The sequence below is a fragment of the Emys orbicularis genome, chromosome 8, assembly GCF_028017835.1.
Source record: "Emys orbicularis isolate rEmyOrb1 chromosome 8, rEmyOrb1.hap1, whole genome shotgun sequence".
Taxonomy (NCBI): Eukaryota; Metazoa; Chordata; order Testudines; family Emydidae; genus Emys; species Emys orbicularis.
In genome coordinates, this window is record NC_088690.1 from 25,646,321 (window position 1) to 25,666,959 (window position 20,639).

At 37.5% G+C, this 20,639-nt stretch overlaps 1 protein-coding gene across 7 annotated transcripts in view; it reads right to left on the reverse strand.

The window, feature by feature from the left end:
• Window positions 1-2,275: 2,275 nt before the first annotated feature.
• Window positions 2,276-20,639, reverse strand: part of FUBP1 (far upstream element binding protein 1) — a 41,622-nt gene continuing 23,258 nt past the window's right edge. For 3 of the 7 annotated variants that reach the window (XM_065409581.1, XM_065409579.1, XM_065409576.1), the window contains 6 exons: window positions 18,357-18,485; window positions 17,334-17,408; window positions 7,470-7,529; window positions 7,243-7,385; window positions 4,738-4,784; window positions 2,276-3,876 (listed from right to left, as the gene is read on the reverse strand). In XM_065409581.1, the coding sequence (XP_065265653.1) occupies window positions 3,846-3,876; window positions 4,738-4,784; window positions 7,243-7,385; window positions 7,470-7,529; window positions 17,334-17,408; window positions 18,357-18,485 (485 nt within the window). In that variant the 3' untranslated portion in view covers window positions 2,276-3,845. Of the gene's footprint in view, window positions 3,877-4,737; window positions 4,785-6,808; window positions 6,902-7,242; window positions 7,402-7,469; window positions 7,530-17,333; window positions 17,409-18,356; window positions 18,486-20,639 lie in introns of those variants that run through there. The other 4 variants (XM_065409582.1, XM_065409580.1, XM_065409578.1 and 1 more) reach the window with 3 other exon arrangements.

Genomic DNA, 20,639 nt, shown 5'->3' on the forward strand with positions numbered 1-20,639 from the left:
AGGACTGGTATGAAAAAGCCCAACTATAGAAAAAAAAAATGAATTGTATTTGTGTTCCTACCTTTGAAGACCAATTATTCTGTAGTATAACAGTTAAATACATAATCTGGAAGTTCAAGAGGTAGGAATACATTCTGCATGAACACTAAGTTTATAGCTGCTTTATTTTGTCTCAGACTTAACAGGCAAAAGTGAATGTTTCTGGAATAAAAGTAATGTACTATTTTTAAACAATAAAAGGTTATGTAATGGTTTAAGCTTTTTGTTTAATAAAACATTTTCCTTTCAACCAGCTTTAATACTTATATTCAATGTAGTAATGGGATGTGTAATTAGCCTATAATCACCAATAGTGTGAATTCATCACTAAAGTTTTGATAACTCTATTAGACTACCAAGACTTACATATGAAGGTTGTGTTTTCCCCCACTACTTTACCAGTTACCCATGTTAAAATAGCATTTGGCATATAAAAACAAAATTAGTAGAAAGTACATCTGGGGATATATTGGGGTTTGCACAGCAGCTACTTTCTCCACTTTCATCCTCACCTGGTTGCAATTTTTGTTACTGCATCTTAGTGTATGTTTGGTTTTGTAGTGAAAAGACAACTAAGCATTAATTCTCTTATGGGAAATCCACAAAGACAAATGGATGTACATGTCAGTGTCTCAAAACATCTTAAAATGGATTTCTGTTCAGATTAGTCTGTCCAACTTTCATAGGACTTTTTTTTTAAAATACAAAGTACACATACTTCAACTTTTTCTGAGGTTCAGCATTTGTATTCCTCAACATAATACAATAAGCTAGAGGCTGTACCCAAATGAATTCTTATGCAATCCTTTTGGAAGAAAATAAAACAATGATTGTTTGAGGTTTTATTTTAAGTTATATATTCTGGTTGTTGGTTCCATTTGTATTAGCTGCATATTTTTTAAGCTTTTTTTCTGGTTCTCAATGAACAATTACAATTAGATGTATCCTGACAGAATTATTTTGCTGATCAGTTGCGTGACAGTCTTCTGAATATTACAATTAGAAGATAAATAGTCAAATACATCTTGCTTCATTTCATGTAGGTAGTGTTTCTTCACAAAATTATTAAACAATCGGTTTGTAAGCACCTACAGGATAATAGGGTGATAAGTAATACCCAACACGGATTTGTCAAGAACACATCATGCCAAACCAACCTACTTCCTTCTCTGACAGGGTTTCTGGCCCAGTGGATAAAGGGAGAAGCAGTAAATGTGACATTTTAATTTCAATAAGGCTTTTGACAGTCCCCCATGACATTCTCATAACCAAACTAGGGAAATGTGGACTAAATGAAATTACTATAAAATGGATACACAACTGGTTGAAAGATAACTATCTCTGAGCATAATCAATGGTTTGCTGTCAAATTAGATGAACATATCTGCTGGGAGCCAGCAGGGGGGTATGTCTTGGGTCTGATACTATTCAATATTTTCATTAATGACTTGGATAATGGAGCGGAGAGTGCACTTATAAAAAGCCAGGTGCAAAGTACTATATGTGGAAATAAAAATACGAAGTGGCAAATAACTGGGCTAGACAGTTGTATTCAATTTCTGATCCACTGTAGCCCCCATATCCTTTTTAGCAGTACAAGTCAACAACGTGATGCAGTTTCGAAAAAGGCAAATATTCTGAGGTGTTTTAACTGGAGTGTTTGTTTGTAAGACAGCTTTTCCCACTCTTCTCAGCACTGGTGAGGCCTCACACGGAACAGTGTCCCCAGTTTTGGGCGTCATGCTTATTCAAGAGGAGAGCAACAAAGTTTAAAAAAACATGATGAGGAAAGATTTAAAAAATGGGTATGTTTAGTTTTGAGAAAAGACAGTGATTAGCTGTTCTCCTTGTCACTGAAGCATGGACAAGCTTAATCTGCTGCAAGGGTGATATCAGGAAAAAAATTCTAACTATAAGGATAATTAAGTTCTGGAGTAAATTATCAAGGGAGGGTTTGGAATCTCCATTACTAGAAGTTTAAGAACAGGTTAAACCAACACCTGTCAGAAACGGTCTAGGTATACTTGGTCTGACCCTACTATAGGAGGTGACAAGGACTAGATGACCTCTCCAGGTCCCTTCCAGCCCTACATTTCAATATTTCTTGCATGAATTTATATAATACTGTGAAAATAATCACAAATGTATGTATTTTCCATCTGAAGCCGACATGCGAAAGTCAATATAAAGCCAGGAGGAAAGAAGGGAAAAAAGACAAACATTATTTTGTACTATCCATCATTTTACATTTATTGAGAAAACCATAAAACCATACAAAAATGTTATACAGTTAATGTGTACCCATATTACATACAATGTCAATAATGCAAGCTCAAAACCACATTTTGTAAAGCATTCAATTTACCTCAAGTCCAAGCTGCATCTCCCTAAGACACTTCCCATCACAGTAGCCTTATAAAGCCAATCTTCTTTTTACACACGGGTAGTTTCTGTAGAGAACACTTTTCTCAGGACGAAAATGCATCTCACATGCATAAGAGAAATATGTGCATATACATGAGAGTTTTATAGTGTATTACTAGGGAAGAGGGAACCCTGTCAACTGTATGCTTACTGGACGGCCCAAATTTTGCCAATTTACAACATGCAAAGGAAACATAGAAAAGCTATTTCATGAGGGGGGGAAATAGTTTCTAGCATCCAATAAAACTGTTATGGAAGAAGATGAAATATTTCACATAAGATAGGCTGTGCAGTGAATAATAATACAACCTGCCTGGACACCAAAATACACTATGATACTTCCAAATGAAGATTATCCTTCCAGCTGATGTATTTCATGGCATGTCATACAGTATAAAGACTGAAGAAAGTGATCTGTAAATGCTTTTACTATATTAAACATTACACTCCCCCTACTTCCCTTTTAAAACTGCAGTACTCAACTTCCTATTTCATTTGCGGGGTTCTATCAAATCAAGATACATTTATTTAACGTCCCATTTTGGAAAGTTCAGTTACTTTTCTACCAAATCACAAAAACAATCTTCGCTCAGAAATAATTAAATTACTAGAATCTTATCTTCTGTCCTCTAAAAGAAATAGTTTGGAGACTGATTTAAATAATAACACTACACTTAGCATAAAATATGCCTATAAGTCCAGCAATAAGTGAGCTGAAAATCAATATGCCACAAACACTAAACTGAAGCCATTATGACTTTCACACCCCATCATCAATCCAAATAACTGGCCTGTCTTTTCTATTTCCTCCCACTTTCTAAATTTACTCAATTTAAGATTTTAATTATTAAAATATTCATGTAACGGTGAAATAAAAAGCAGCATGTTTAAGGAAGTGAAATTGAAATCCCACCCCAGACAATAAATTCTTAGGATTTAAAACCCACGGGGGGTACATACCTAGTTCTCTTGTGAAAAATAAATGAGTTACATATCAAACTACAAGTAAACAAAAATGAAGTGGCTTGAGGGAATTAAGTGCAACTATTAATTTCAGAAGGTAAATATATCTAAGCTTGACTGCTTAGAAGAATATAAATTAAAATATATAGTTTAATATTAGCCACATAGTTTTTAAAACTAAACAGATTATTGAACATTTATGGTCAAGCAAATAGCACTTTAAAGAATGACAAGTGATCAGACAAAAAAATTATACCCTACACCATTATGTATGGGATACATTTCAAATCTGTTGTTTTGCCAATTTTACCTTCTACATGGACCCCTTCTATGGTCCGTGCTCATCGGCTCACCAATGGCATACACTCAAAGGATTCCTCTTTATTGGTAGTAACTATCTCAGGACCTGATTTTATGAGCTATGATTTGGTGCTTGCAGCATCTTCAGCACTGTGTGTGAAAATGAAGGCAGTATTTTTGAATATTTTTCTTTGATATAGATATAAGCAGGACTTTTGAAAAAGGATCAGCACATTTTATATATTGAATAAACAAAAACTGATGAGATGCTGCTTTAACTAAAAAACTGTACCAGACCATCGAATAAAACAAACATTTTAAACTGGCAAAAGTATACAGCAATTCAGTTAAAGTATCAAAGAACAGAAAATACTGATTGCTATATAGATAATGAAAAGATTATTTGCCATACAGTTAACATTTCACTTGTGCACATGCTTTCTAGTAAGACATACTATTCTGCAAAACTTGTGTCAATTTTCCTACTATATCAGATGGATAAGCAAACTAGTTTATCTAAAAATTTCACTAATATTATGTTGTATAACTTCTTTAAAAAGTCAAGAGAAACACACAGTATTCTATTTAGCTTTTAGGGGTGGGGTGGGAATAATGACCTGCCAGTTATAAAAACATTTGTGAAGGCTGTTGAAGTTTCTAACCAAGTATTTCCTGCATCTTGGGGGAGGGGGAAAAGTTTTGTTTTCCTTTGTTAAATTGTTACAATTCAGCTATTTGAGGAAAAAGTAAGAAAATGACTTATTCAGATTAAGTTTAATTATTGCAGCAATCCACTCATCTTTTCTAAAAAATAAAGATACATATTTACCCAGAAATGTGAACGGTTGTTTAAACAACTGAGAGACTTTCCACTGAAATGGAACCATGAGTAACAGAATGCATTTGGGGAAATCAGCAGATTGCTTTTGAATACACAACCACAAAAATCTCACAGGGACAACATTAATGTACTGAAATATGTATTTATATACTTCCTTAGGTTGTGCTTACCTGTTGCTTTTTGCAGCAGAACCTAAGGTGGAAGGTCTGGGAAGGCACTGTGAAGTATAAATAATTGCACTGTTTGCAATTAATAAAGATTTTATACCTTAAAATGAATCAAAATCAACAGCCTCCATTTTGTGAATGATAAAGAATCCAGTGAATTTAATTTTGTTCAGTTTAATTAGTAATAAATGCACCATTCTACTATAAGGTCATCTACAAAAGTATCATGCAAAATATCTTAACTATTAAACTTCATATCCTACACTAAAGATTGCAGTATCTTCCTAGCTGTTTGTTTCAAACTACTACTAAAATTCCTAATCTAAAAAGGGGTACGGTAGTTCCCTCCAGGTTCTACAAAACACAATAAAATACATTGCTAATTATCTGAATAATAAAACTACTTCAAATTTCAAGCCTTAAGTTTTACTTCTCTATGCAGCCACCTTAAAAAAAGTATTCTCAAAGCAACAAATGGTGCTCCAAAAAGATATGGCTAATACAGGCTTATAAAATGGTTTAACATATACCTGCATCACTACATGTCTGCAAACTAACTTAAGACAAAACAACTGTCTGTCTGTCAAGCAGTTCCAATCACTTTCATATTAACAAGATATGCATATTTTCATAGACTAAATAATACAACCTTTGTCTCAGGAGCCCTAGTGAAAAATGTTGTATTACTTAGATAACACAAGATTTTCTTTAGCTATTGCTGAACATTTCAAGAATACTTACCCATAAAGCTCACATATATATATGCACGCCTATGTTTCTGAATTAAGAAGCAGTTATGATTTCCTAAGATATTAGCACTGTATTCCAACATAATATTCACACAAGTATGGCATTTGCATTATGTGGAACATTGACAAACGATACTGTTGCAGCTCATCAATTTGTCATTCTGATGTACTTACAGTGCAATGCTCCTTGAAGGAACAATCAAGGATGATACACAGCACAGTCCTCCTCACCCCTATAGAGCTAGTTCTATACTGGCTGGATCAAACCTGCACTTCAACAGACAATGGCAAGACAGACTGTATTGCATGTAGTCTAATATATGCAAAGAGCCAATAAATATGCAAACAGCAAACAATGAATTTCAACAGAATATCAGATTTTCAGTACGAGCAGTAATGTAACAAAAAAAGTATATCAAATAATTTGATTCAACAACTGGTCTTGAGCATTTACACAACAGAACTTATCTGTACTGAAAGAAGTTCTCTGTCAACCACTCCCCCACCCCAAACAAAATATAAAGTTTCAATGTCAGATGCAATTCTGGTAACCACGTTCACCTTTCTACACTGATTTTTGAAATGAACTACTGCAAACTGAATGCTTAGAACATTATAAAAGTAAAAACCTTTTATAACTAATCTGAAAAATGTTTAAAATAGTTATGCTGAAACAGTATCAAATTAAAAACAGAAAGGTTAACTTATAGCAGCTGTACAGGTCTGAAACAGTGGTCATGTATAAAAAGGGAAATTTCACTGTTAATGCAATGGAAGTATGCCAAAAGATCACCTTTTTAAACACATGCAGTTTTTAATCAAATAGAAAGAAAATAAAGGTATCAAGATTACTGGTGCTAGACAGCAAAATACAATAAATGAAAGAGATCCTCCATCTACAACTATTCTGCAAAGGGGAAAAACATGCCAATGACAGGTTTTTAAACTCATTCTAAGATTTCATGGGGAAAAAAAAGTCTCATTTGGGTACATATACCTTAATTCGGCATTGCTAATAAGTCCTAGAATTCTTTAAATACCCACATATCCAACTTACCGACACAGGAGGTTTCATATTATTTATTGTAAAGCACAAAACAGGCATTTTAAAAGTGAAAGTATACATTGAAAAAGTACATTTATATCACAAAGCATTGACCACATAATAATTGCAAATACATTTGCTGGAATGTGTACATCTACACTAATATACTAAAAACAAACCAATTTTCATTTCTACACAGAAATATTACCTCCTATCAGTAGTGATAGATATTTTGTACATTTTCAAAAACACTATTTTTAAACCAAACAAAATTAAGATCTTCATCAAGGCGTCTGCATCCATACATTTAACAAAGGTTTTTTCCCCCACACAATGAAGCAAATACTGTATTGTCCACTTCTTATTATTGGCCCTGTGCAGAAGAGATACATAAGAGATACACAAAAAGTTAAAGAAAATCCTTTAAATTGAGCTAACTCAGGAGTGAATCCTTTAAGAAAGAAAAATTGGTTAATGTAAATGGTGGTGGCTTCTTGCATGGTTTTCTAAACCCTGGGGGGAGAAAAATTTTTAATCAAAAGCACTGAATGTTCTGAAGAGATAGAGAACTCAAGTTACCAGATAAAAGTCATTTACTAATTATTCTGAGTTATTTTGCTAGAAAAAAAGGATGCACACTCCAACGGTAACAAAACAGGAGACATGCAAAAAAAAATAATTTATAAACACAAAAAAATTCATAAAACTTTATACCTGTGGTGCTGGAGGATGCTGTGGCATTCCCTGTGGACTTGTCTGGGCATAATATGCTGCTTGCTGTCTGTAGTATTCAGCCCATGCTGCACTATAATCAGGCTGACCTGGTGGGGCCCCAGCTGGAGCTGGAACTGCTTGACCTAAAATAAATTAGGACTACATAACTTTGTTGCTGTAACAAAGACCAAGAAGCTCAAAATAATCTCATTTCTAGCAAACATTACCTTGCTTCTTGTAATATTCCTCCCAAGCCTTTGAATAATCTTGTGGCTGCCCTTGTTGACCTGAAAAACCCCCCACATTTTAATGTAAAAACTCCCGTGTACACCAAAATTATACATATATACAAAGACAGAGGTATTCTGCCTCGCAGTTGATTTCAGGTCCAAATAAAAAAAATTAAAGATAGCATACATGTAAATATCAAGTAATTTACACAATGCTATTCTTCCTGTTGATATTAGAGAGCCACTTTTAACTCTGGGACACTACCATTTCAAATATGCTTAAATATCAACAATACCGATTTTCCTACTTCCATGTGACTGAATTTGAGCACATCCTTTATAGAAAGCAGCGTGCAGGAGTCAGGAAGTTTGCACATGAACACTCACATTTTGTCATTTAGACCTTGTATGTTAATACTTTTAAAAGCAAAGAATAAAAAGGATTTCTGCTGAAACGTGTTCCAGAGCACACTTGGGGGGGAGGGGCAACAAAAAAACCACTCTCTTTTCCAAAAAAAAGAACAGGAGTACTTGTGGCACCTTAGAGATTAACAAATTTATTAGAGCATAAGCTTTCGTGGGCTACAGCCCACTTCTTCGGATGCACTTCCGAAGACTAACACGGCTGCTACTCTGAAACCTCTCTTTTCCAAGCATGCCCACTTGGATTTACTTGAATTTAATAACTGACAGTATTTTCAGTTAAAATGCAGGTCAACAAGGGAGAGGAATAAAGTAGTCAGATTACAAAAAGTGATCTTGTTGCACAGGCTGCATTTACTAACACACCAGCTATTAATTCATTAAATTTCAAGTTAATTGATTTGCTATCCGAGCAAATACAAATAAATCTCAAGATCTGTTTAACACTATTAGAGCTAAGCACTTCCATCAAAGACCACATATTTTTATTAATATATTCCACAAAAGACGACAAACCCCAAGATCCTCCTCCTTCCCCCTCACCTCCAAATTTCAAGCTCTGTAATTTATTCTCAACACACACAATAATTGGCGGATTATAATTAAGAACTATTGCCTCATTCAACAGTGCTCAAAGTTGTAAGCAGAAGGCAATAAAGTACATGGAATACGCCAACAGGCAACAGTTATTACTTAAAAAAAAAAAAAAAAAAAAAAACAAACCATTACTACTATTTGAAAGGAAGGTCAAGGATGCCCCTAACCTCTTCCTCCCTCCAAGCCCTCAGAATTTAGAAACCCCTAACTCCTCCTATTATTACCACGACCTTTTTGCATGACAATGGGGCATCCCAGCTGACATTCAAGAGCTATGACACTCCAAAGGTGCTTTTGCCAGCTGCCATTATAATGGAAACACATGACTACTGACAAAATACTAGCACACATTCAGGCCTTGGCTACACTGGCGCTGTACAGCGCTGCAACTTGCTGCGCTCAGGGGTGTTAAAATGCCCCCCCCCCCCAGCACAGCGAGTGCAGCGCTGTAAAGCGCCAGTGTAATCAGCGCCTGCAGCGCTGCACGCTCGCTCGCAGTGCTGCAAGCTACTCCCCTCGGAGAGGTGGAGTACTTACAGCGCTGCGAGAGAGCTCTCGCAGCACTGGCGGCGCGACTACACTCGCACTTCACAGCGCTGCCACGGCAGTGCTGTGAATTGCCAAGTGTAGCCAAAGCCTCAGGTAGAGTTTGAGATGCTCAAGATGGCTGGTTGAGATAGCCAAGGACACAGATTAACTGACTTGTCTTGATCTTCCAAAGACAAGTCTTCATGGAATATTAGTATATATGCATACTGATACATTAAGATATGTCCTAAATTTTATAATCTTGGCTAACAAGGTGTGTAAGGTTCCTAGATTTTTTTTATTGGGGGGGGGGGAGGGGGAGAGAGAGAGAGAATAGAAAACTGCAAAAATAAAAAGAAGAAAACACTTCAGTTCCTGCAAGTCAAACTGATCCCTGTTCACTGTGGTCATACAAAGATTTTAAACAAACCTGGATCTTCTGAGGAAACAAATCAGCTAGAAACAGTAAAATTAGAAGGAACAAAGGATTTACAAGTACACCAGAGTGAAAGACATCCCTTCTACTTTTCTTTTGTTTATTCCAATCCTCTTTTGCAAATGTAATGTGCGTAGGCCCCATGCAAAGGTTTCCAGTTCCTACATTTTGTAAATATGAGGTAGCCTGTTCTATTGCATGCAATAAACGTTTAAAAAAAAAAAAAAGAAGAAGAAGTTATATCCCAACGGACTCTCCAACTCTTCCCTTTACATCTCCAGAAGCCCAGTCTTCTATTCCTAAACATGGCTCACTAAGACTCCTTACAGCTCCCTAGCGAACCCTTTCCATCCCCGTATCTTGACCTCCCGACACAACCTCTGTCTTATTAATAGCTCCCAGACGGAGGGATTCACACCTCCCTGGCACAGCACTGGAGCAATATCAGCCAGTGTTCAGTTTACAATCACTTGGATATTAAAAGTTTTCCTAAGGGTTAGTGATTTTTGTCATTGTCATATTACTGAGGTACACAGCCAGCACAGTTGATACCACTTAATCCTAGAAGAAAATTTTAAATTCTACTTTCTCTTGATCAAACTGTGTAGATAGATGGTAAAGCATCTCTTCTGTTCCTGATGAAGAAAACTTAAGTTATGACCCAAATGGAAATTTAGGAGCTGAAGTCATGTAGTTTGTCACGTGCCATCTGCATTTACCCTCCTCCAACAGTGTGGTCAAAAGGTCTCCAATATCAATAGATCCTATTGAAGTCACCAGAAGTAAATTTTCTTTCACATACCCACTTTCAATTATAGCTAGAGATTTTGTATTAGACATGAAATCAAAGAAAAAAGAAAGTTAAAGTATGGTGCTGAAATGTGCAGTAATGTGTATTGGTACCATGGAAAGGTTTCCAATTTCTGCATTTTATAAATACGAGATAGAGCTGGTTGTTGTGTATAACCACCTTTTACAAGTTATATCCCAAAGTACTTTCCAACTTCTTCCCTTCACATCTCCAGAAGCCCAACTGGAAAAGGAAGGTTTTGAAGATTCTTTCTGTATTTAACCATCTGTTTTTATGGCGTGCAAAAACTCACACCAAAGCCAGTATCGAATTTATTATCTGCTGACTTACTTTGTGGAAGAGGTCCAGAAAGGATCTGGGTTAGACTACTTTTCTTGCAAATTCCAGAGACAGCTCAAGCTTACTCCATGGAATTACTCCTGGGGAAATTCTGTGCCACTACACAATGCGGAATTTTGCAGAAATTAATGGTGGGAGGGCAGAATTTCCATTTCCCCCCATAGAAATAGGCTGCAGAGATGTTGATCACCAGTAGGAGCCATTGGACCCGGCACAGCCCAGCTCACAAATAGAAGACAAGGCTGGGGGGAGGGAGAGGGAGGAACTGGAGGGTTTCCCATGGCTCTAGGAGGGCAGGGTCTGTCAGTGTCGGGGGGTGGAGGGGGGAAGACGTGCACCTGCAGCTGGCCTTGGGGAAGGGTGGGGTATGGGGTGTGAGTGTGTCTGGGCCAGGGAGGGCCCCACACCTGGGCTCTGGGGGGAGGAGAGGAGAAGACTATGACAAAGAAGCAGGAACTGGGTTGTCGTAGGGGTTCTTTAACTCTCTACTCCTGGGGGAAATTTTGTTTGCAGAATTTAATTTTTTGGCGCAGAATTTCCCCAGGAATAATGGAATTCTGGGGCTTCACCACATCCCTTCACTCAGGATGAGTCCTTCCAAAGCTGTACTGAAACACTAAAGTCTAATTAGCATACTGAAACTTTTTACCAGTAATGCTTTATTAGATCATATTAACTATATACACACACACATGCACCTTGAAGAGGCCACTGTAGAAGCACATGAAAGACTTATCAAAGAAGCCAGACTAAGAGAGGAGGCAAAGTCCCAGAAAAGCAGTTAATTTTTTTATTCTTAACAATTACCTCTCTACCAGATAAACGTCTAGGCTGTAGTGGGCAATAAGGAAGGAGAGGAATTCCTTCCTTAAGTATTAGTATGGTACTTGGGGACCTCTGAACAATGCTTCTGAACAGGAATTAAGGTCAAGAATTTTATAAACATGTTAATGGGTAACCAATTAGCACATTTTCTGATTCTTCTGTGGTGGCTGATGCTTCATCATCTGCCAAGATGTTACTGCAGAGCATGCTGAATGGGCTTTGATCCACTCAGACTGCTTATCTTTGAACCTCACTAATGCAGTTTGACTATGAAAATCTAGACATTTTCAGGCCCAGGTACGTAAGGTAAAGGAAAACAATGATTACATCCTGAACTAGAAGATTCTACAATGATAAAATCTAAGAGTGCGTCTCATACCCAGAATGTGCAGTGCTCTTTAGGGTGTTGAAGCTTTGAGTAAAACTAAAGAATGAACTCTCCTGATGTATGGAAAAAAGTTCCTTTGTAATTACTGATTCTGGGAATTATTCTGGAATAGTGACTGTCTGTGTGCAAAAAGTAATAAAGCTTGTGCCTTCTAAGAGCAGAGACACTTCTTGCTGACATGACTGCAACCCGGAATCATGATTATGTAAAGAAAATATATGGAATTTACATCTTGGGTCTCAGTGAATATGTTATGAAGACTGCAGATCCGCAGGAAGAGAAGACAGGTCTGACTGCTGGTTTGGATAGATGTACTACCCTATGGAATCTTTATCTATCTGCTTAATATTTCGATGATCTGTGCTTATAACACTATTTAATGCTGAGACAAAAACAAACAGGTGGGAGATTTCAGACCAAAGAAATCCAGAACTACAGTTTCTGATTTCCTAGGATCTCTCCAAGCATTAGAAAGAATTCTGTCCAAATTTGTGTGTAGGCAGAGAAGATGAAAGGCTAGAAGAGTTTTACTTCAGATGAACATCCCATCCTATTTAGGACTTGATGATCAGTGACCAAGCTGTCAGTTTCAGGTAGTCAAGTTTGGGATTCTGCAGCAGGCTCTGCAACAGAGCATCTTAATTGGTGAGAAATTGAAATTAAAACCATTAGGATAATCCCAGTAGGTCCAATCTGTGTTAACAATGATTATGCCTTCATCTTTTTAATTGCTTCTCCTTACAGTGGAAGGGAGGGGGCCTTGGAAGCATACAAAAACCATTTAGGCCCTCTGTGAGCAAGAACATATCCCCAGTTAACCTTGGTCTGGTTTCCCTTAACTCTCCATTCCAACTGGATGGAAATATACCTATATGGGGGCAGATTGGCTCTTTGGATATTTGCTGGAATACTTCTTCATTCAACCTATTCTGGGTTGTGTAGCTGATGAAAACTTAGTCCATTTTTGTTTTCAGTGTCCTTTTATTTTGATCATCTTGACTGAAATAGGAGAATTCACACTTAAGCATTTAGATTGAGATTCTTTGCACCCACTCATTGATTTATATGTAATGATCATTGTGTTGCCTGATTGCCAGAACAGCCAACCTGATTTCTCATCCCTAGGAAGCTGGTTCTATGGAAAAGGCTGGCCTCTTGACTGAAGGGAAGGTTCTATCATCACATGGACTTCCTGTTTCTACCAGCAGAGGGACAATCACATTTTCCTCTGCATCTTGTTTGAATGGTTCTGGAACTCCTGAAACTCACATGCAGTCTTGCATTTATTCATGTGACCAAAAGACCTAGGAGCTGCAGGTAAGGATGGACTGGTGTTTCTCCACAACGTAATACTTGGATCAGGGGTCGGCAACCTCTCAGAAGTGATGTGCCAAGTCTTCATTTATTCACTCTAAAATAAGGTTCCGCATGCCAGTAATACATTTTAATGGTTTTAGAAGGTCTCTTTCTATAAGTCTATAATATATAACTAAACTATTGTTGTAAGTAAAGTAAATGAAGCTTCATTTAAAATTAAATTAAAATGCAGAGCCCCCCGGACCGGTGGCCAGGACCAGGGCAGTGTGAGTGCCGCCGAAAATCAGCTCGCGTGCCGCCTTTGGCATGTGTGCCATAGGTTGCCTACCCCTGCCTTAGATCAGTGCCTGAATCTAGTCAAGCTTTTCTTATGTCAGGAACATACTGGCCCTCCTTGTATTTATCAACTGCTAAGCAACTATGTTGTCTAACAAGGGGTATATATGAGTTTCTACAGTCCAGAGTCTTGCTATCACCACTATTATTTTCGACAAAACTCTGGAGGCAGAGGATAGACCAAACTGCAATACTCTGCACTGGCAGCACCAGTTTGGTAGGTGAAATTGATGAACTGCTGATGGCAGTTAAGATATTGCCAGGGTCCAGCAATATCAGGTCATCTGCAGGAGATTCTGCTGCTATACTGGAAGAAAGTCCTGTATTTTAATCTTCAGCTACCTGTTCAGTTTCTTGAGGTCTAGGATGATCTGGACTGCACCTGATCTATTGCTTAATATGAAAATAGAGTAGACCATGGGGTATCTTTGGTCTTAAAAGGACAAGCTCTATTGCCCCAACTTGCAATAAATGTGTTATTCAGGATGGATTGATGTTTGTTACTCTTCAAGGTTTGAACATAAGAACATAAGAAAGGCCGTACTGGGTCAGACCAAAGGTCCATCTAGCCCAGTATCTGTCTACCGACAGTGGCCAATGCCAGGTGCCCCAGAGGGAGTGAACCTAACAGGCAATGATCAAGTGATCTCTCTCCTGCCATCCATCTCCATCCTCTGACGAACAGAGGCTAGGGACACCATTCTTACCCATCCTGGCTAATAGCCATTTATGGACTTAGCCACCATGAATTTATCCAGTCCCCTTTTAAACATTGTTATAGTCCTAGCCTTCACAACCTCCTCAGGTAAGGAGTTCCACAAGTTGACTGTGCGCTGCGTGAAGAAGAACTTCCTTTTATTTGTTTTAAACCTGCTGCCTGTTAATTTCATTTGGTGACCCCTAGTTCTTGTATTATGAGACAGAAAGAAGGAAGAATGTGGAGGAGACAATTCCAAAGTATTCTTGCTATGCTCTCTAGTACCCACTGTCCGAGTCACGAGTCTGAAGAGCGCGGTATCTTTCCTCCTAGCCCTGGGCAGAGGCAGACTCGCTTACAGCCACATTAATGGTTTGGACTGAAAGGAGGGAAAGTGCCCATTTCCTAATTTGGCTTTCTCCCTGGCATTTCATGCCCAGTCTTTATTCTTGAAATAAGATGGTATCATCTTTGATGTTCGTAGGGAAAAAAAGAACTTCTGCCATTGTATATGTGCTTGTAGTCCATTTTGACTATGCTGGAGTGGGTAGCAAGTAATTTGGTTTGTCCAAACTGTCACTTACCAGCTTTTCAAGCTTCTCCTCAAACAGGGTTCCACTTGAGAATTTTGAGATGGTGAATTTGCATAGTGTAATTATCTGCAGTCCTGTGTTTAAGATGGAGTTGGTGGGTGTTTGGCCATGGAGTCTGCTGCCATGGCCCTTGCTGCTAACCTCATGAAAATCATGGACCCATCACTATGAATACAATAGCTAAGAATAACTTTCTTCATAACCAACTTAAAACTTATCGTGGTTCTGGGGAGCAGTGGCAAGCATTTGCTCTCGTGAAACATGTAATTACCAGAGTAGCTCTTAGTACTGCTGATGAAGCTTCCCAGTCCCTATGAAAGGTGGCTTCTATCTTCCTGCCAGGAATTACTAGATAAGTTACAAGGGATGGTACAACTGCAACTATCGAGGAGGGAGCATTTGGGGTTTTGAAAGCTTACAGAGCATAATGTCTTGCTGACAATCTCTTCCCCATGTCAGAAATCTCCCATTCCTCCTTTACAACCTCTTTGAAGAAAGAGAAGGGGAACTGCAAATTCTAACTTAATACTGAATAATATTTGCCCTTGGATCTAAATTGTTCATCCTCCATTTTGGATGGATCTCGATGGGGAAATCACCTTCCTTCCCTTTTACCTTGAACAGGTCTGTGGAGAAATGACCTCTCCTGGTTCTCTGTCTCAGGCTTATGAAGGTTTAAAGTCAAGAGTACTCCTTTCATGAGATTAACTACAGCTGGAGATGGAGGGGAAAGATAAGGATCTGGAATGCTTCCCAACTATTGAATTGCAATTTGTTCTGCCCTTTTGGAATTTTTTGCCTTACCTTTTGAAAGGTGAATTTTTTCCCCCCATCTGAGAACTGGTCCCTTTTTCAGGACTTGCCCATGCTCTGAGCCCCTGCGCCCTTCATCATCTGATATGCGATTAGAAAGGAAAGGTCCCTGAAGGAGCCTCGATCCTCCTTCGGAGGGAAACCAAGTCAGAACAAATACCAGATTTCTTGGCAGGACTGCAATTATCCCTTTAAGAATGTGAGAAGAGACTCTAGAGCTTGTTGCCTTAGGCGTAGACTGGACCAATGGGGAGGGAGTTAATGGGAAGAATCCATGAACAGCAAGGATTGACCCGACTGCAGATTCACAGGCATTAAACAGGATCTGAATAGGACTGACTCATCCTTGAAAAGAAGTCTGAGCTGTTAAGGGAAAGAATGGAAAAGCCCAACAAACCTTAAGAATCTGAACGGAGTTTTGGCAGAGTGTTTTTAGGCTGGGAGAATTTTGACAGAACTCCCCCTCCTGAGATGGAAGACCTCTTAAACATTTCATCTGCTCCATTTGGTCACGACTATCATGCTCAGGAAAAGAAGAAATAGAGGTAAAGGAGCCTGATGGATGGTTTAATTTGGAGAACGATGCCCCTAAAAACTGCCCCTGGATGAAGGCTGAAAAGAAGAGAAATACTGCTCACTGCTATTCCAGTCTGCTTTTTTAAACACAAGTATGGTAATGGAAAAAGTGAGAAATCAAAGCTGCTATTATTTGCATGGCCAGAGGCAGAAATTCTGGAGTATGCCTAAGGATGAGGCTTAGCCCCATGAACGAGATTATGTTCAAAATGGGAGAAGATGTCATGCCCCAGAAAAGTGAATTAGCACCTACTAGCAGGTCTGACACATCAGTGCCAAATATTCCTTCCTTATTCAAGGAAGGAGAAATAAAGAAATGACTGACAACTAAACAGCAAAGTGAAACACATATCCCTTCAAAGAATCACAAGTTTCACTTTTATTTTTTTTAAAAGCTAGTCAAAGCTAAGAACAAGCACTATCTTTATGATTTAGTTTATAGCACTTAGCTGTTGAACACTTAATAACAGATTTAAAAAATAGGACATGCCATATAAAACCTATAGAAATGGCATTCATTTGTAGCAAGCTTTATTATAAAAAGCTAGAGCAAACAAAGGACAATAATAAAAATAAAAAGACGTAAGTGGTCACCTAAGAGCAAATGTTAAATCGATGAACTTCCAAACCAGGAAGATATACAACAGCTTTATAAAAGACACCTCGAATTTCCAGATTCCCAAAGGCAACATAAAAGAAAGAATGAACTCCAAATACTGGAGGATTTTAAAAAATATGTAGTTAAGTTGAAAAAGATTAAAAAATAATGCTACTTTTCCACTCGACAATTAAATACGGGATATTTCATACATTACACAATGTAGTTTCTTGGAAATCATGTTTGCTTGGTTAAAACCAAAAACACTTCTACATCTGTTCCTCAACGCCAGTTAGGGAGTAAAAGAATTTAAGAAGAAATATACACTTTCCCTCCCCAAATGTGGAACACTGCCCATTGCTGATCGCTAGCACAATGAAAAGATATCTTAAATCTTATTTTAATTACAGTCAGATTTCCTGGCACAATGTGCTCAATTACTACAATAGAAGAACCTAAGCCAATTGACTGTGGCATTAAACAGTTATATTTTTATTGCTAAAACTCTGCCAAATCAAATGTGAACACCATTTTCCCCTTACAAAAGATCTACTTTTTTAACAAACCAAAAATGAATAACATACCCATTTTTTTGTAGTACTCTTCCCAAGCTTTGGTGTAATCAACCTGCCCTGCTGGTGCTGGATTTGGTTGTTCTCCTGATTTACAGAAAGTAAAAATAAAATAATGCATGAATTAAGTTATATATTTAAACAAAATTTTTGTATACTAACATTTCCAGGCATCCAGCTATCAATTAATTTGAAACAAAAAATGGCTTAAATATTTACATATAATTTACTTATGAATGCAATTCATTTGCTACAACACACTATAAAAATAAGCTTATTTACTAGCCAATGCTAAAATAACACTGTACACAATAATTCTTATTAATATCAAATATATATATCAAATAACTAATATCAAAACTTAATACTTTAAATTTCTCAAGAATGCAAGAAATCTATCACTCACACGCTGTGCAAATGCCACTTGCAGTCTAAAATATTTTAGACCAGGTGAACAAACGAAGTTGTACAGATATAAATCATGGTGTGATTTTATACTGATTTAGTTAAACTGGTATGACTTTGTGCTTGGACTCTCATATTGGTTTAAACCCGACATATCAATTGAGTTTGCACCTGTAAATTTAAAACCTACTTGCTTTACAAAATCAGACATAAAAATACAGAAGTGTCACAGCACACTATTACGGAAAAAGTGCTTACTTTCTCATTTTATCTGTATGAAATTTTAGTTTGTACTGACTTCACTAATGCTTTTTATGTAGCCAGTTGTAAAACTAGGCAAATATCTAGATGAGTTGATGTATCCCCCAGAAGACCTCTGCATACGTGTACCCCTGGTTGAGAACCTCTATTTTAAACATTATTCCTAACACTCATGAACCTGAAGCAAAGCTGCAAGTTTATAGCTTTGGCACTAGAAGTAAGGATTTTTGAACACAATAGGCTAATATGCAATAAAGCAGCCCTTGTATGGGAGAACCCAACCAACAGTAACAGGATAAAAGTCTAGGTGGGCTACTATTTTCCTTCAGTACGGAGCAGTTTTAACTTGTAACAGATTGATCTGTGTACCTTGTCCATTAGTTTGGGTTGTAGGTGGTCCACCAGGAGGGGCTGCAGGTGGCGGCTGTGCTTGCTGCTGATAGTAGTGAGCATAATAAGCTGCCCACGCTGCTGAATTGGGATCTGTTCCTGGTTTACCTAAGAAATAAACCATCACTTATATATATTGTGTAAGCAGAAGGCTTTGTAACAAACAAACAAAAAAAAAAATCTTACAGATCAAGTCTTTTTCTGGCATTCCTAATTTTTTTTCTGAGAAATCTTAATAAAATACTTAATTTTTAACATAGCTATATGTATATTGTAAATTCATTTTAACCCATTAAGATCAACTGAATTTGGTTATATTAAACACAAATACAGTAAAAATGGAGGTTATGGAGAAAATTTCTGAGCTAAGGTTACCACATTAACCAAGTCAGCTTCACCGTCATGTTTTCTTATTACAGCACACAATCTGTGGGGGGGGGGGGGGAGGGGGGTTAGTATAGTAAATTACATATGTGCTGCAAAGTGTACTTTTGTACAATATTGCTGACTTATGGGTGTTTTAGCAGCCCAATTATAAAATTTACATTGTTAGAGATGTGGTCCAGGAATTCAAAGATTTTGTAACATGGACATTTTTTGTTTTGATCAACTAACGTAAATCAGAATTTCAACAAAAGTTTTCCCAATGTAATCTCACACTAACAGCATCATTTTAGGGTAAGTATGGATATAGTGAAATGGTTTTAGCAATGGAGTTTCATTCTTTTAAGTAAGTTTTGGCATAGTTTTGCAATTAACCTGTTTTCCCTGTTAAAAATTAACGACAGTGTTAATCGTTTGGAATATGCAACAAGTGTCCCAAGATCCTGAATGCCCATCCTTTCATAACTATGAATATCAGGCAATTTTACAGTTTTATCTGTTAAAAGGTGTAAACTATGTAACCACTGTTATACCTTCTACATATCTGATCATCTCTTTCCCTTCCATGCATTATTTTTAATTATAGCTAGAGTCTCAAATGTCTTTGCTTCCAATCTCCTTGGTTCTCCCATTTATCCACATTCACCTTTTAGGAACAATTCACTCTTTCTGCTGAACAACATGAAGATAATTACACCACCAGTTTGCAAAAAGAGGTTTTCAGGCACATCAGGGACTGGAAAACTTCATGTGGCTCAGCAGAAAATGTGATGTGTGTTCTTGAAACTTATGGATACCTGTATATGAACATGGATGGCTGATCAACAGAGTTGGAGGCAAAAAAACCCCCCCAAAAAACTACTACTGGGATTCTCAAGACAGAACTAAGCATATGGGGAAAGGATGATTGAAACTGCACCCATGGACAAAAACAGTGAGGGAGCAACACAAACTGAACAGATGGAGAGAATTAAATAGGTGCTCTGGAGAGAATTAATGGGATAGAGCAGAGGAGAAAAGAGAACTTAGAAAAGAAACAGAAAATAATGAAATATTACTACAAGAAAATGAAAGTCAAATACTGAAAATGCACACATCACTAAAACAGCACCTTCTAAATATAAGAATTTTGAAGTTAAGTATTTTAAAACACTGGGCCAGATCTCAGGGAGGACATTTAAGACTTTTGGCTGGTCCCAAGGAACAACTTAGAGAGATTTAACTTTTTTTTTTAGAAGGTGTGGTGAAAGGGAAAGGATTGCTGAAAGGGGGTAGTGTAGGAGCTGTTATGCCAGCCCTACCCCAACACCAGGGGAATTCTTGTGTAGCCAATTAGTTCGCTTTGTGGCTGCAGAACAGAGCAAAGCAAGGGATAGGATCTCGTCCATTGATTCCTACTTATTCTAAAACACTGATACTATACTTCAGTTAATCAATTACACTATTTCAGTTTGATCCTATGATCTCTACGCTAGCACCAAGTAACACCTATACCATCCTAATGCCACCCCTAACTGTAAATTGAGTCACTCCTTGACTGAACGCTGAATATTTACTGAGAGAATACAAACACCAAGATCAAGGTTTGTCATTCTTTTGCTTCTGCACTCCCATGCAGTTCACAAATTAATTTACTGGAAGTTTGAATTGGGCTACCCATAGATGTAAACTGATTACAGTGCTCTCTAGTGTGTAACAGAAAAAGGATGAAATGAACTCTAGCCCCATCAAAGGAAACTGTCAGAGAGAAATTACTTTGAATAGCTCTGCTCTGCACATTTTTATATGCATTACTACATCTGCATCTCCAGTGCTGTTACATAGGTCAGAAAACTAGAATTTGAACATGATGCTTGACTGAAAGACCAGTAAAATGAA